Raw genomic sequence first — 15,989 nt, 5'->3', positions numbered from 1 at the left:
CCACCCACCTTTCTCTACTTTTAAATATGTAATGAAATACGATGAGTGTTGACACATGGGTACTGTGTGTGTGTGTGCACGCTTCTTCTGCATGTTGCCCCTCCCTCTCTCGGTGCCACAGCTTGGAACTGGGTCACAAAGCTGTATCAACATAAACTAGGGGTCGCATGCGTCTCTGTCTTTCTGTAAAACACCATCTTCACCATCAGCTTGGTAATCCATGGAGTATTCTTAGAAATAGTGTGGAGGTGAGTGTAATGGAGGAGTAGCTGCTGCTGTAAACAGCTCCAATCACACACTGAGGGAGCACAGTGTGCTGTGTGCACTCTTTAATACGCCGTACACAACAGTTTTATTTTTATTTTCAACTTGATTTTGTCCTACTTCTCTCTCTGCTGCCTCTGGCAATATCAGTGATTGTGTTTGTGTCTGGTTGGCTGTGTGCACACACAGAAACAGGGAGTACATGTCATATGGCACAGTCATGAGGAGGAGGCCTCCTCTGGCCCCAGGTGATCATTTTTGCTGCTCATCTTGGTGCTGTAAACAAGTTTATGGTGTAGAGAGGTAATTACGCACAGACATTTTACATTAGGCCTAATGGCTGTGGGCCATGACTAATTCACCAGGTCGCAGAGGGGTTTACCCCGTTCAGTTGTTTTTAAGCACTGCAGTGCCAGCCTGGATGGCAGAGGTTTCACTGAGGCAGCCTTCCAATCGTTCCAAACGAGCCCTAAGATTCTGCATTACACTCATCTGTGTAACTTTGGCCAGCGTACAGGAGCAGATACTTTGTGATATGAAGTATTTTTTGTTTATATTTATAACACTTCTTCGTCTGCTCATTTTGATGTTAATCGGCCTACTTTAATCAGCGCAAGCATTTATTAAATAATAATAATAATAATAATAATAATAATGCATTGGTCTTATATTGCGCTTTTCTGCTCTGTTGGGCAGGCACTCAAAGCGCTTACATTGAGATGCATTATTCTTTCACACCACATTCACACAGTGGCAGTGGTAAGCTACCAGTGGTAGCCACAGCTCCCCAGGGGGAGACTGACGGAGACGTGGCTGCCAAGGTGCGCCTACGGCCTCTCCGACCACCGCCGATTCATTCATACGCATTCATACACCAGTGAGTGCACTGGAGGCAATGCAGGTAAAGTGCCTTGCCCAAGGACACACAACAAGGACTAGGGAGGAGCTGGGGTCGAACCGCCGACCTTGGATGCCCAAATGACAAAATATTTCTAAAAGCAGACGTATGTTTAAAAAATGTTTTAAAAAAGTTATAAAACTGGTTGAAATTTTTTTTTTGTACGTTTTTAAAATGTTGAAAAATAACAGAAAAAAATAACAGTTATATTGTTAAGTTAAAGACATAATATTTGATACCCATAGTCCAGCCACTAATATATATATTGAATTACATTTCTAGCTTAAAAGGTTGTTGAGGGCCAGGTAGTCAAAATTAAAGGAAAAAGTAAATAACTGAAGAAAGAAGAGTGATAGAAGAACAGAATACGAGGAAAAACTGAGGTTCTATATGAGGCAAAGTGCAAAGGGATACAAAATAATACTGAACTACTGTTCAGCTATACTGTACACGTAATATCAAAATCCTGTATTCATCAGGCACTAATTAAAATATTAGATACAGCTGTAAAGACTTGAGAGTGCACCTTCTAGCATCAATACTGCAGTAAAAGTGGCATCATTTCAGTCAGCAGCTCTGTACAGTCCTATCAGCACAGCCCTGCTTTCTACTTTAATGGCCATATTTTATCACCATTTCACACTTTCCATTACAATAAACTACAATTACCTTCAGTAATGAGCAACATTTGCTGTTTTCTGCAAACACAATTACTGGCCCTCAGGGGTCCAAAAACTGCCTCTTCATACATTTTTTTCACAGCAGTGTATTGTAATGTTTACTGAGTCTGGACCAATGAAAACACGCAGATAACATGGACATTTAAAGGATTTGAATTGTCGACCCGCTGGGGGGGGGGGGGGGGGGCACTGAACCTCTGTCAGCATCAATATGTCTTATAATTATCCTGAACGTTATTAGAGCTGTGATGGTGACTCTCATAGAAAATAAAGACTGTTGGTTCAGGGTGTAAAATAAGTTCACAGTTACAAAACAAATTATTTAAAAAAAATAATTGGATGGGCACAGTGGCTAAATATAAATATACCTGACAGTTTATTTGTTATTCTCTTTGCTGTGTGATGAAAGGGCTTTCCTCCAAATCCTCACCCAGCTGTTGTTTCAGTGTTGAAACTGGATCAGGCCCACATCCACTTTGGACTTCAGCCAAAGTCACAACACTGTCAGTGTTAGTAGTTACCAGTTCAGTTCAGTCTGTATTTTTTTTTTTACATACACAAACATAGTGTTGACTGTACACGCACCTGGTGCTCGCTGCCCGCTCCTCAACATTTTGCTGACATGAGAGTCACAAGAATTTCCTCCTCAGACATTTCAAATCAGCACTTGGCTGTGCAATTAGCATATGTAAGTGCATTAGCATAGCAGCCAGCACTACCCAGACACTCTGTAAGACTGTTTGATAATTGAGGTCTGTGTGATGCCACAGTGTGTGTGTGTGTGAGACAGATGGTTTACAGGAGACATGAGTCTCTGCTGAGTGATACAAGAAGCTGCAGAGCAGAAGAAGCGGGTCGGGGAACAGTTACTATTTTGTCTTGTTTTCACTGCCTCTTAAAAAGCCACTTTTACTGCACCAGTAGTGGAACACTTTAGTTTTATTACAACATTTTAGGACCTGAAGATTCTTTTGCAAAGTTGTTCTCTGTAAAGTTCTCAAAACCACTTGAATTTAAATAATTCATGAGAATCAGTGCAAATTGTGTTTTCGCTGAGATTATTCCAGATGAGAGTGGAAGAAAAGTAAGAAATCAGATGATAAAGATCTTTTAAGATGTCCCACAATTTAATCACATGCACCTGAGCTCAGCATCTACAAGCTGCATCATGTTCAGAAGATCAATAGTTGTATTAGCTTTGACTTTTAAAACCAATATGGAGGTGGTAAAGACGCCAGTCTCAATATTCTTTTGTAGGTTGTCTGTCCTCGTCTCTCAGCAGCCTCTGATATTTCGTGCCACTCTTTACTGTTATCACTTCATAAATACAGATTCAGAAGTGAAACAAAAAAAAGTTGAAAATGACTCAAGCATTAAATATGACAAACTTACAGAAGTGTGTGAGGGTGGGATGCTCCTTCAGCTGAGTGCGTTACTACTGCTCACTGTGCTGTTACTATGACGGCGGCTGACTGATGTCAGAGCTGCAGACACTGACGGTTCTGTGCGACTCTATTGAACCCAATTCGGCGTACATCTGCAGCCGTGACCTCATTTAATCTCCGAGCTGTACGCATCCTCTCCAGCCGAGCCTGCCTCACAGCCATCAGGATCAAAGAGGGATTGGTTGTAGGGAGTCAGTCATCCTTTATTGAGCTCTGGAAATATGTGGAGCACAGAGAGAAGAAAGAACACATGAGTGGTGGGAGTCTTGCTTTTACTCATCTCTCTACTTTGGTGCTTTCATCTTGTACTCCCCCCCCCCCCCCCCTCCTGCCATCCAGCCCCCAATGGGTCTCACTTCTCGCTTCCATCCCTCTCTCCCTCGCTCCCACCTTTTCATTTGGGCTCTCTGGCCTCCTGCCTTTATCACTCTTCTGTCTTGAGATTTTATCTATCCATCCCCTTTTCTCATTCTCCTGCCAAACTCCAACATCTCTGAGGTCCACAGTGTGTGTCATTCATCCTGAATTCTTACTTGACTTTATACCACAATGGCAAAGAAAACCAATAACTCCCCTTTTTCTCCACACTAAGCTGTCCAGCAGTAACACTGATATTATACTTTACATGTATGCTTTGTTAAAGGTAGGCTAGGGTATTTCATTCTGATGCACTTTCTGTTAGTGTAAATTCTCTTTATAATCCAATAGCAACCAATTGTTTGGCAGTTTGGCATTAAAACAAAGAATATTAATCATCTGTGGAAGCTATAAAACGCTAAAAACATCAGCCCTGAGTTTTCAAAATCTCCTACCCTACCTTTAAAAGCAGACAAATTCTAGAATATCATGCGTCCCAACTTGTGACCTCACAATGTCACAAAACTTCAAGCATGCTCCAAGTATCACCCAGGTGCCCATGGCACTGGCAGTAACGGCACAGCTGTCTATGTGTCTCATATATTGAATGCAATATTTGGTTTATCCAGTCTCGGCTGTGTGGTATGGTGACGCAACACAGCGGGCTTTGTGGAAGAAGTCCCACTCCCTGGCTCATTCTCAACTATTAATTCTGCTCATAGCGCTGACGAAGGACAGTGTCTGAGTGTTGAAATGCCAAAGCTGAGAGACAGAAGTGCCTCCATATGTAGCAGTCTTGCTTCAAAAGTCCCAACAGTTCCAACGACAGTATTGTCTGTTACAGAGTTGATGCAGTTCTTTCATCAGTAATAAAGCATCTGCAACAATTCCAGACTGACACTTGCATGCCTATTAACTGGAGAGGGAGAAGGATGTGCTGTAGTCTGGAGGTAAATGAAGTGTGGCTTTGGAGCCATTCAGAGTTTTGACTCTGAAATCCAATTCCAACAAAGTGCCAGACAGTGAATGAAGCACAAAGTCAGGATTTGAAATTGAGCAGAAGGAAGGAGAATAGGAAGTAAATGGACTAAGACTGGAAAAAAAGAAATGAATGAAATTTAAACATAGAGAGAGAGCTTCCTTTGAATACAGCATGTGTTGTATTATGACAGCTTTTAGAGCTCTTATACACGTGTTAATGCACTCTTCATATGTCTGTGTGTGTGCAGGATGTAGACTAACCTAACGGCTGTTTGAAGAGCAGATTAAGTAACAGTTGAGATGCTCTGACACTGAAGTTAGGATACTTGTTTGAAATCTGCTGCCACACACACACACACACACACAGCTTCCTACTAAGTGGATCATCAAAGAATCAAAGGCCTGTTCTTACTCCGCCTGTGTCCTCTTTGTAGTTTCCCTGATAATGGAGTATCACAGACAGAGAGCTGTTACACTGTTGATATGACTCGCTCTGTGCTGCATCTTCTTTCTTTTTTTGGGCTGCTCCGTTTGTAAAAAGCAAAGCAAGTTAGAGGAAGAGTGAGAGACGGAGAGAGCTGAGGAAGGCTAATAGAAGATTAAAGAGATGGATGGGAACAGTGTGTGTGTGTGTGTGTGTGTGTGGGATGCCAGTATGCAGGCATGTCTCACGGGAAAGGTATCCTGTGTCATAATGTAGCAGAATGCTAATCCTCTGAAATGAAAACTACACAGAGCTGAGCTCTAGTGCACACACACACACACCTCACAGGAACACAAGTGAAAGTGTGTCTGTTTCTGACTCAGTATGTTGTGTGTATTAACATTGTTTTTTCTTCCCTATCACACCCTCTCCTCACCTCTTGCTTCAACACATTTGTTCCTTTCCGTTTCCCTCACTGCCATCATCATTGTATCTTTTCCTCATTTTTACCCTCTCCTCCTCCTCCTCCTCCTGCTTCCCGGGACGCAGAGAAAGGTAACTGTTCTTTGCCGTATCATCGGATGTGCTCCTGCTTCTCCATTGTTTTCAGTAATCGCTCTGTTAGGACTCCCATACCCTCTGTGCAATCAGACCTGTCACTTCAGGCATCAAATCAGTGGCTCTGCTTCGCCCAGAGTCACAGTTGCTCTTTACAAGAGCACAGCAGCAGCTACTAAAGGTCTAAATCATTGCTGTTAAATCATCAGCGAGCCAGACCGGCCATGGGCTATTTCCTATTAAGAGTTGCATACTGTTTTATAGCATTTTGATCCCTCAGAGAGGGTACAGAAGTCATAAAAGAGCCATTTGTAGAATGCAAGGCAAGGCCACTCATGCTGCTTTGGTGACGCACTGCTCAAATGTCCCTGAATAAAGTGTACAATACACACACACACACACACACATCACACATCCTATCACACTCTCCTTCCTGGCCACAGGCAGTGAGCATTATTGACCCAAAGTGTGTGAGCACACAATTAAGCAGAGGAGACAGGCTGGATAATGGACTCATAAACACAAAGAGCCTTCTGTGATAAATGCCAGCTGTGTTTGCCATATTTCTGTGTGTGTCTATGGCTATTGCGGAGTATGTGTGTGTGCATATGTGTGTGTGTGTGTGTGTGCATCTGGTGACACTGTTGGCTTCTCCACGTGTCCCCACATTCCACTCAGCACTGCTTGATTACTCATTTCTGTCCTGGCTGGAAACACGTCCTTCCACCTTAACTTCTGCAGATTGTCACACCTGTTAATGAGAAAGGATGTGTCTATTTTTCATCTTGTCTGCATGTGTGTGTGTGTCTCAGCTCCCAAGTGTAGCTGTTTTTCATGTGCCTCCCACACTCTGCGTAAAGTTTCCTTCTCAGCGGAGCTTCCTCTCTCATACTCCTCATTTTTCTCTGCCATGTGGCACCACTGTGGTGCTCTTGGCGTGTAGTGTCCTTGGGCAATGCAATTCAAATCTGCCTCTGTACTGTATATGCATGACTGTGCACCTCTGTGTTTGTGTGTGTAACCACCACAGACATTTTGACTTTCTTACAGTCACATTAAAGGGGTTTTAAGTAATATGGTGATCTTCCCTGATGGGCGATAAATGAACCTAAGACAGCCTGTAAATGACACAAATAATGAAGATGCTGTTTCACACTAAATGAGCAAGCTAATTAGAGCACAGTGACAGTCACGTTATGATGCAAAATGGGGTAATAATAATAATAAAAATTATGTTGTCATTTGTGACTTTCATTGCTTGTGCACAAAATGTAACTTTAGTGTCAAAAAGATGACAAAATGTATTTCACCATATAATAAAAGTACATTCCTTTAATGGTTTAAACATATTTATTTAAGAACATATATTAAATACTGTAAAGTATTTCAACATTGTAGATTACAAGTACTAATTGTAACCAACAAAAAACCAACAAAAATTCAAAATAAATATCAAGATATAAATAACAATAATGTAAATCTGCAAAGCTGCAGAACAAAGAAGCTAAAAGCTTGCATAGGCTAAAAATTGCAGTTAGTCAATTATGTTATTGGAAATAAGTAATTATCCAAAACTATAGAAGTCTTAATGCATGTTGCAGATTGACTAGTCTTCATACATTTTGTAACTTGTTTAGCAAGCTAGTTACTATGCTAACAATGCAAACAGGCTGATCTGCAATTAGGCCAGTTTTACCAACTATAATGACTATTAAATAAACACTCAAATGCTTTATAATAATATTAATATGTTACTTTTTCCCAATGACTACCTCAAATATTAAAATGAACTGCTCCTCAGTCATATCTGTGTTCTGATATGTAACTCAGTTACTGGTATTCTTCATCCTCCCCAGTGTTGGCAATGAAACATGTAAAGCCTTCTCCAGTAGAACAGCTCTTTAAAAGAAAAATGAGACTTCAATGGGTAAAAACACTGGGAGGGACTGCAAATTGAAAGTAATCAGGACATTTGCAGAAACTAGATTAAGTATAACCCAACAAACAGCAAAGAGAAAAAACGCTGAAAGAAATAATAAATATAAATTTGCAATCATATTTATATATTGTCCCTGAGCTACGTTCATTTTGGAAGACGTCTGAAGCCTTTTTTGATCACAATATTAAGCCGCTTAAATAAATGGCTCTCTACAGAATAATAGCAGAGAAAGCCTATAATTAGCTAGAAAGCTTTCTATTCTACTCTCTCACATACAAAAGGTAAAATGACAATAAAAAATATACAAAAAGAGAAAATAATTTCATGTGAAAATAATACATTTAGCATATATCACGTAATATTATTCCCACTCCTCCTCACAAACACAGTTGCCTCAAGGCACATGCTGAAATTCTGCAATTATCTTCTAATGAGGGAAACAGCCTGCCTCTATTTTCCCTCCTTTTCCTCTGCTGTATTATCCTTTCTTTCAGAAATACTTTATTATTAATCAGAAATAATTTATTTCCATAAATTTACTGGAAGGTTTTCCTTCTATGTATAATCATTAACATTAGAGGACATCATTCCCTGAAGTTAAAATCAAACCAAGCTAAAGACAAAAAAATCAACCTTTATATCAGGTTTACACACACTTACAGCCCCTTTAAGAGGTAAATACTGTGTGTCTCATCTGCATTATAAATTCATGTGATGATTGCTTTGTCTCCTCTTCATGCTGCAGGGATTTTGCCTATGTGGCCAGAGACAAAAACACACGGGTGCTGAAGTGCCACGTGTTCCGATGTGATACCCCCGCTGCAGCTATCGCCACAAGTCTTCACGACATCTGTTCCAAGGTGGGTGTCATTACCATTACTGCCTCCACCAATGAGCTTATCTGCTGCTCTGAAACAAGCTATCAGGCTTTAATCAGTCTGGCTATTACAGAGAGAGGGAAGAAAAAAATCCTGCTGAGACAGTTATCCTGAGCTACTACTACTTACGCAGATGATGCTTGTGCATGTTGTGCAAAACTAATAGCAAACAGAAATCTGCTCCATGATAAGACTTCTGTTATCTCTGGGGAGTAGTGTAAGAGCTGAGAGGAGAAAGAAAGGGCAAAGGTTTCTACGTGAGGAGGGAAGATGAGAGTCGGGTTATAGAGTGCAGGCAGTGTTTCCTGAAAAGTGTGTGTAGGTATGGAGTTATATGTGTTGGTCAGCTAGATTTATGTGAGATTAATGAGATGACTCTAGATAGAAGAATTTACCTTGCCATCAATGTCTACCTGCCTGTGGTAGTTCATAGCACCCCCCCCCCCCAAATAGTTTCCACAGCAGACCGATTGTTGTTGTGGAGCAGCAGCGACACGGATTTGACACAGGACAATAAATCAGGAGGAGCACATCACCTGCGAGACAGGCCTAGCAATTAGGCGTTTACACACACACTTACACACTGTTACTGTTGCTTGGTGTAAATAACAAACCTCTCAGTCTGCAGACACATTCATCCTCCTTCCATTAGCATAAAGCTCTCTGTGTCAACTTGATCCAAGTTACTACACAATATCAAAGTCAGCTGTAAGTCCTGGATGATACACAATACAAAATACAACAAGACACATGGAGTCAGGGTCTGGAATAATGTTTTACCACAGCATGCGTGGTGGACACTCAGGCAGGCAGCAGCCAGCTGGGTGTGTATAACTCACCAGAGAATTGAAACTAGGGGGATCCAGCCCCCCGATCAGTGAGGAGTGAGATATGAAGGGGCTTCATATGAGAGCACAGAGCACAGTGAGGTCTCTCCACGGGGCTGCCTCAGATACTGGAGCACATCATGAACTCCTCCTTGTACAAGCTCAGCTCTGCACCACCTGGCCTCTCCTGCATTACATGTGACCAAAGGCTGCTTCACTCTGGCCCAGAACAGGCTTCACTGGATGCACTCACACAGTGCAAGAGACTGCCAACTGCCAGCATGATGCAGCACCCAGCAATGTCAGAGAAACATCCAAAATGTGAGACGGACTAGTCTGTTATTATTCTAGTGTTTGTAATGACACCAAAGCTCATTAAAATACTTTATTATGACTTTCTGCCCTGCTAATGCACCTTAAAAATTGACTTTTCAATTAGTGCACTGGTGAATGTTACCAAGCTGTCTGTGGTATAATAAAGGACAGTGAGTGATCTTTTCTTTTTTAATCAGAGGTTACTGCAGTAGAATGGTAATTCATAAAACAAAACAAAGGCCTCTGAGGCTTTTTGCAACACTGACACTAGACAACATTTACCCTAGACACACACAGTTCACTTGTTTAGTGACCCTTTGCTTTTCACACACACACACACACACACACACAGTGTTGTGTATACAAAGGGAAACCAACCTGTCCTCAGGCCAGCAGTGACCTTGTGAAGGATAAATCTACCTGGAACTACAGATCTTCTCCCTTAGAGGCTTGTTGACCCATTTAAAGGAAAAGTTTTTTTTTCCTTTAATTTCCTCTTATCTATGACCCCAAACTAAGGAAAGAGGAAAGAATGTGTATCAGTATACATGATCGTGACTCTTCATCACATACACACTGCCTATTTTAAACACAGTGGGAGTTTTCTCTTTACTGCAGGAGAGAAACTTGGTGAACTTGCAGCTGTGCAGTATGCTCAACAGGCCTCCTGTGTGTGAGTGTGAGTGTGTGTGTGTGTGAGAGAGAGAGGGGGTGGAGAAAGGGAGAGAGAGAGAGTCCATGTGTCTTCTTGCATGGCTCCCCTGTGAGCAGAGTTGCAGACTCACCATAGACTTTGATTAATGACACCTACAATTAATCAAGTATCTGTAGCAGGAAGAGAGTGCAGTGGCTCAGTGCAGGGGCCAAGCAGAATATTCAACAGCCTTTAAAGAGTGTGTACACTGCAGCAGAACAGCAGAAAGAGAGGAAACAATACCTGAGACAACATGTCAGTCGCTTACAGTACCCTACTGAATAGAACCACTGAACTCTGTTGCACTAAAGCTGCTAAAATACTATACTATACTATGTAACTCTCTTTCATTACAGCATTAGTCTGTTTGAATTCAACACCACATCCACTCCCTTGCTTCCTTAAATACTCGGTGTAGTGCACCAAATCCGTGGCCGAAAATAGTCCTCAACAAATCCACTATTTATTCCAGCGTGAGGAGCTAAAAAAATACAGTGCTCAGCTGTTTAAGGAGAAAAATACAACTACATATTTGTGACCTCTTTTTAAATCTTACAGACAAAATGGGGAAGTTTTGTGTTATTTACTGACAATATTCAAAATATAACTGATTACATTGGCTGAGAGATTAACTCATTGCCATAAAGGAAACTGAATGCATTGCCCCTCTGTGTTATTTGCAGCATTTAAACATGTTTTTTTGTATTTTCTTGTGTCTATCTGTTGTGCTTGTTTTTCCCTCTCTTGTCCTCATTCCTATTCCGTTCACTTCCCTCCTGTCTTTTTTCACCCTCTCCTTCTTGTCTTATTGTGTTCCTCCACCTCTCTTCAATTTCTTTTTTTTTCTCCTTGTTTAGATTATGGCTGAAAGGAAAAGTGCCAAGGCTGCAGCTGGCAGCTCCTCCCAGAACGGTTCTGATGTACCCCTACAAGGTACAGACAAGCACACACAAACACACACACATTGATGTTTCTACCACTTCAGAGGACACTACACGTGTCCCTGACCGTACCTGTACACTCACCCTAAAGCCCTCAACCTAAGGTGTAATGGCTTACACTATGGGGACTTGCTTTTGTCCCATAAAAATAAGACAGGTCCCCACAATGTGACTGTGTACACAGATTTACTTCCCCACAACACAAACACACACACTCATTCTTTTTCTTTGAGTCTTGTTCTTTTGTAGTTCCCCGGTGAAAGAATTGGATTTGTCAGCCGTGTGCTATCTTCCCCGTTGCGATCTCTTGTCTCCCATAACAATATTCCTCTGCATCTGCGAGCACATACATGCTTCTTTAAAAGATGACCTTATTGCCTCAGGAGCAGCCGTGAACATTTGTTAATAGAAAAGATAGCAGTGTTCAGTTCAATTATATACAGATAGTGCTGACTGTGGAACCAACTCCACGCTCAACAATGGCAGAGCTTTATCCTCGCAGTACTAATTCTATTCACTGTTTTCCATTTTGCTAATTCCCACGGCTTGTTCCTCTCAGTCCCAAGTAATTATAGGACGAAAGAGAAAAGGGCCCTGCACAATTCATCCTCGGCTGTAACTTCAACTGGCGTGCGTATCTGCTGAGGGTGAGGGAAATGGAGCTCCAGCATCAGAATATAAAAGAACTACGTATATCGGCTCTTCACTTACAGAGGCACTCGACCTCATTAAAACCCAATTAGTGTTTCTTTGAGGCAAAGGCCTGATGCTCCACAGCCCCCAACCCAACCTCAGGATCAAAGAACTTATCAGTGAAAGATCCCTCACACTTTTTTTTAAAGCTGCAGCTTGCTTGAACTGTTACTGTCCAGGGAGACATGTTTCCCGTGCAGTGCATAGACCGGTCCATTTGGCTGGAGGGAGTGGTGCAGTGAATGGAAAACAGCTCAACTGGATTAAATCTCTTCAGGGTAGCTGGTAGTGCACAAAACTATGTCGGGATACAACTGAAGAGATTAGCACCAAATGATCTGGGATGAGCGCCAACACCAGGATAAAGCCCCTGCTGTCCTCATCAGATCCAGCCTGTCTAAGATATACATTCAAATAGATTTAATGCATTAAAATGTTCTATAATTCATAGTTCATGTCACTACAGTTTGCGGAGCTGTAACTGTATATGACTTCACCCTTCCTGTGGTTACTAACGTTTCACCCTCAATGTCTGAGGATGAGCTGCCAACAAATTTTTAAACTCGTCCACACAAAGTGGACAACTTGCCGTGTTTAATTTGGATCAACACCACCCTGCTGACATTCACACATTGTGCAAGTACATGAGTTGCGTCTCAATGCAGGGGCCTGCATAGCCTCGGCCTTCATGGACCGTCGCTAGTTGTCAGAGAGCACCACACCAATGACAGTCTGCACTGTCTGCTGTATTCTTGTTGGTACAAATCTTCTGCCACCAACACAAAATAGCATCAATCTTTGTAGAGCTTGCGGGGAAACAAGACCTTGACCACTTGCACAGCTAAAAGAGCCTTAGTAATGGGACAGCCATTTCTAAGTTGTGTTGCTGTGATGCAATCAATCCCTGTTTTTGTGTTTTTTTCAGCATTGTGTTGGCTTCTTTATATTTATATATATATATATATATATATATATATATATATATATATATATATATATATATATATTATATTTTTTTAGTAAAACAAGAATTTTTACTAAAAAAATATTTAAAATTTGTTGATGTTTTGCACTTTGGCTTGTCTGAGAGGTGTGTTTAATGTGAGGTCCTGCGGGTAGAAGATGGAGGTGATACAAAATCTTTGATCATCCTTATTCATTGTGTACATCAGTCTTTTTCTGCCTTCAAGCCACTGCATGAACTGGAATAGCTGGAATTTCATGCAAAAACCATCTGGTGCTCTGAAGTCCTGCGTGCCTCTGTGTGTTTTTCCATGGCCTAATCATGTCAGCAGTGCACTAAAATATTAAAATATTCACTGGTGTGTGTTTATTCCTCTACTTAAAGCCAATTATCATGTGTGGATTCTTTTGAAAGTTTGCGTTAGATGTTGTCGTGTGATAACACCTCCCACAGGCAAATGTGTGTGTGTGCATGTTCTAACGTGTGATTGTGTGTTTTCTCTCTGCAGAGTTTCCCATGCCGAAGACAGAGCTGGTGCAGAAGTTTCATGTGCTCTATCTGGGCATGATATCTGTCACTCGACCTATAGGTATTACTGAGCTAATAGGACATTCTGCATCATTTCCTTCATCTACGCTGTCATTGATTAGACTCTCCTCTGTTTTGCACCCAGGTATGGACATCATAAATGGGGCCATAGAAAGCCTCATATCCTCCACAGGCAAAGAGGACTGGACCCCTGTCATACTGAGCATTGCTGACACGACTGTGGCTGTCATCAAAGAAAAGGCAAGGCGATTTCTCGTTGTTGTCCTGAGGACTACCAAATATATAAAAGATGTAAAATGTGCTTGACAATTAGAAAGGAAGGTCTAATCAGATCGCCTCTTTGATGGCTTTGCAGGAGGAGGAAGAGGAGGCCTTGGTGGAGTGCCGCGTCCGCTTCTTGTCCTTCATGGGTGTAGGACGGGATGTGCATACATTTGCTTTTATTATGGACACCGGGAACCAGCATTTCCAGTGTCACGTTTTTTGGTGTGACCCCAACGCAGGCAGCGTTTCCGAGGCTGTGCAGGCTGCATGTGTGGTAAGCTCTGACAATGAAGTGTGAAAAGGACACATAATAGATTCATGGGGAGTATTTGCTGGATTGTGTTCCATTTTGGCTAAAATGTTAAAACTGTAAGAGCAGCACTGTAAGAGAACAGCAGAGTGTGTTGCTGGTGCCATGCCAGATTTGTTGTTGCCCCACGTTGTTATGTTTTATATGTAGCAAGCTAACAGTAGCTAATTTTCTACACTAAGGCAAGGCAGACTGACCTGCCTCAGTTATCTAGGCGCTCTAATGCATACTCACATTACTCTTTGTCCTCTTCTTTTGCAGCTCCGGTACCAGAAATGTCTGGTAGCACGACCACCCTCTCAGCGTGCTGGTTCTTCTTCCTCACCATCTGCAGACTCAGTGACCCGGCGGGTGACCAGCAGCGTGAAGCGTGGTGTCCAGTCTCTCATAGACACTCTGAAACCCAAGAAACAGCCGTCAGAACTCCCCCAGCAATGACCGTCACCACTGACCACGGCACCCCCCCCCCCACCCACTCCAGCCTGGAAGCCACTCACACTATCGCCACAACAACACTAAAAAAAAAAAAATCAGTACCAGCCATGGTAACCAACAATGTACATACAGTATAACAAACATCACCGCAGATAAAGGAACATTCTTCAATCCTTAAAATATGCTTGATGATTAGAAAAAAAAAGAAAACTCACCTGACATGATGAAACAGCTGGTGTCACTGGTCTAACTTTGACCTTTGAACGCTATTTTGTGCAGGCAGGACACTCCTCCTGTGTGTGGATTTTTGAGCTGGATGGATTACTTGTTCAAGCGCTCTACAGACAGGATACAGGACCAGAAGAAAACAAGATTCTAATTTGTACTCACAGACTAGTCATGGAGCTACTCATGTGTTTTTCCATCTCTGTCCTTTTCTGAACTCCTGGACTGGATGAGCTATGGTGGCCTTCTGGGACAAAAAAAAAGTGTTGTTTTGCTGTTATAAGAATTTAAAAAGAATGAGGAAAAGTCCTGTCAGCAGCATCGCTAAGCAGCAACCCGCTAAGTGACGATGAAGTTTCAGAAAAAGACGGGAACATCTCTTTTAATAATGAATGAAGTGATTGTAACAATGAAGTGTATGTAAATGATTGTATGTAGGTAAAGATATTTCAGGGCAGAAAACTTGTAGATATCAGGGAGAGGAAAGATGTCGCCGACAGAAAATAGGACAGGGGTGTGGTTTGATTTTGCATGTTTTCTTAATGGGGGTCATTTCATGTTGATGAGTTCAGGGTCTCGATAGGAAGACTGCTGAATGCAAAAAAAAAAAAAAATGCTCTTAGCACAAGTCATCTTCACTTTAACATGACTGGATTTACACTAGCACAAAAACAAAAGATCTGGCCTGTCCCCAAAACCAAACAAAAGGTGACTCTACCCGAATGCAAAAATGATTTTCAAATCATTCTTCAGTGAATGCCTAGGTCAGCAAAAGAAGGTTTTTAATGTAGATTAAAGCATTAGGATTGTATTTTTTTTTTGCATATTTTACAGAAAAACCTGAGTTTAAAAGTTGAAGAATGTCACATTGCTTCTTTACAATTACCTCAGGAACTTTTATGTGGTTACCCAAGATAGAAATTCTAAATTCAGGTTTGGACTTTGACAAGACGTGATACTGTATGAATCAGTACCAGTATACACACTGGTCGCTGTGCTTAGACAACATGGATGTGAGCGAATCCATGCTCCACAATACAGATTAAGTGTATGTTCTCCTCGTCAGTAAATCCAGCTAGTGTGCTCACAAAAAAAATAAATAAATATTCACACACAAATACACATAGCGGTTAAGAAAGTCACTGCTGTCAAAAGTTTTTCTAATGCTCCTATGGCTCGAGGCCACCACCTGCACTCAACATGAACTCTGTGAATGCAGTCTGATCCAAATGGAAACGAAAGAAACACTTAAACAAACCAGAGATGATACAAATCATTTCATTTCTGTTTGTCACTCATCCCCACACAATGTAAATGTAATTTCTTGTGTCAATAAATGCATTACGAA

At 41.6% G+C, this 15,989-nt stretch overlaps 1 protein-coding gene across 5 annotated transcripts in view; it reads left to right on the top strand.

The window, feature by feature from the left end:
* apbb2a (amyloid beta (A4) precursor protein-binding, family B, member 2a) overlaps nucleotides 1–14,511 on the top strand; it is a 28,127-nt gene extending 13,616 nt beyond the window's left edge. For 3 of the 5 annotated variants that reach the window (XM_028415981.1, XM_028415982.1, XM_028415985.1), the window contains 7 exons: nucleotides 5,599–5,604; nucleotides 8,292–8,406; nucleotides 11,118–11,193; nucleotides 13,367–13,447; nucleotides 13,532–13,647; nucleotides 13,763–13,945; nucleotides 14,243–14,511. In XM_028415981.1, coding sequence (XP_028271782.1) covers nucleotides 5,599–5,604; nucleotides 8,292–8,406; nucleotides 11,118–11,193; nucleotides 13,367–13,447; nucleotides 13,532–13,647; nucleotides 13,763–13,945; nucleotides 14,243–14,419 — 754 coding nt within the window. In that variant the 3' untranslated portion in view covers nucleotides 14,420–14,511. The remainder of the gene's footprint in view (nucleotides 1–5,598; nucleotides 5,605–8,291; nucleotides 8,407–11,117; nucleotides 11,194–13,366; nucleotides 13,448–13,531; nucleotides 13,648–13,762; nucleotides 13,946–14,242) is intronic. The other 2 variants (XM_028415983.1, XM_028415984.1) reach the window with 1 other exon arrangement.
* Nucleotides 14,512–15,989: the final 1,478 nt, after the last annotated feature.

Source organism: Parambassis ranga, chromosome 10, assembly GCF_900634625.1.
Source record: "Parambassis ranga chromosome 10, fParRan2.1, whole genome shotgun sequence".
NCBI lineage: Eukaryota > Metazoa > Chordata > Actinopteri > Ambassidae > Parambassis > Parambassis ranga.
Note: the sequence above shows the minus strand (reverse complement) of the source record. Positions and strands in the feature narration are given on the sequence as shown.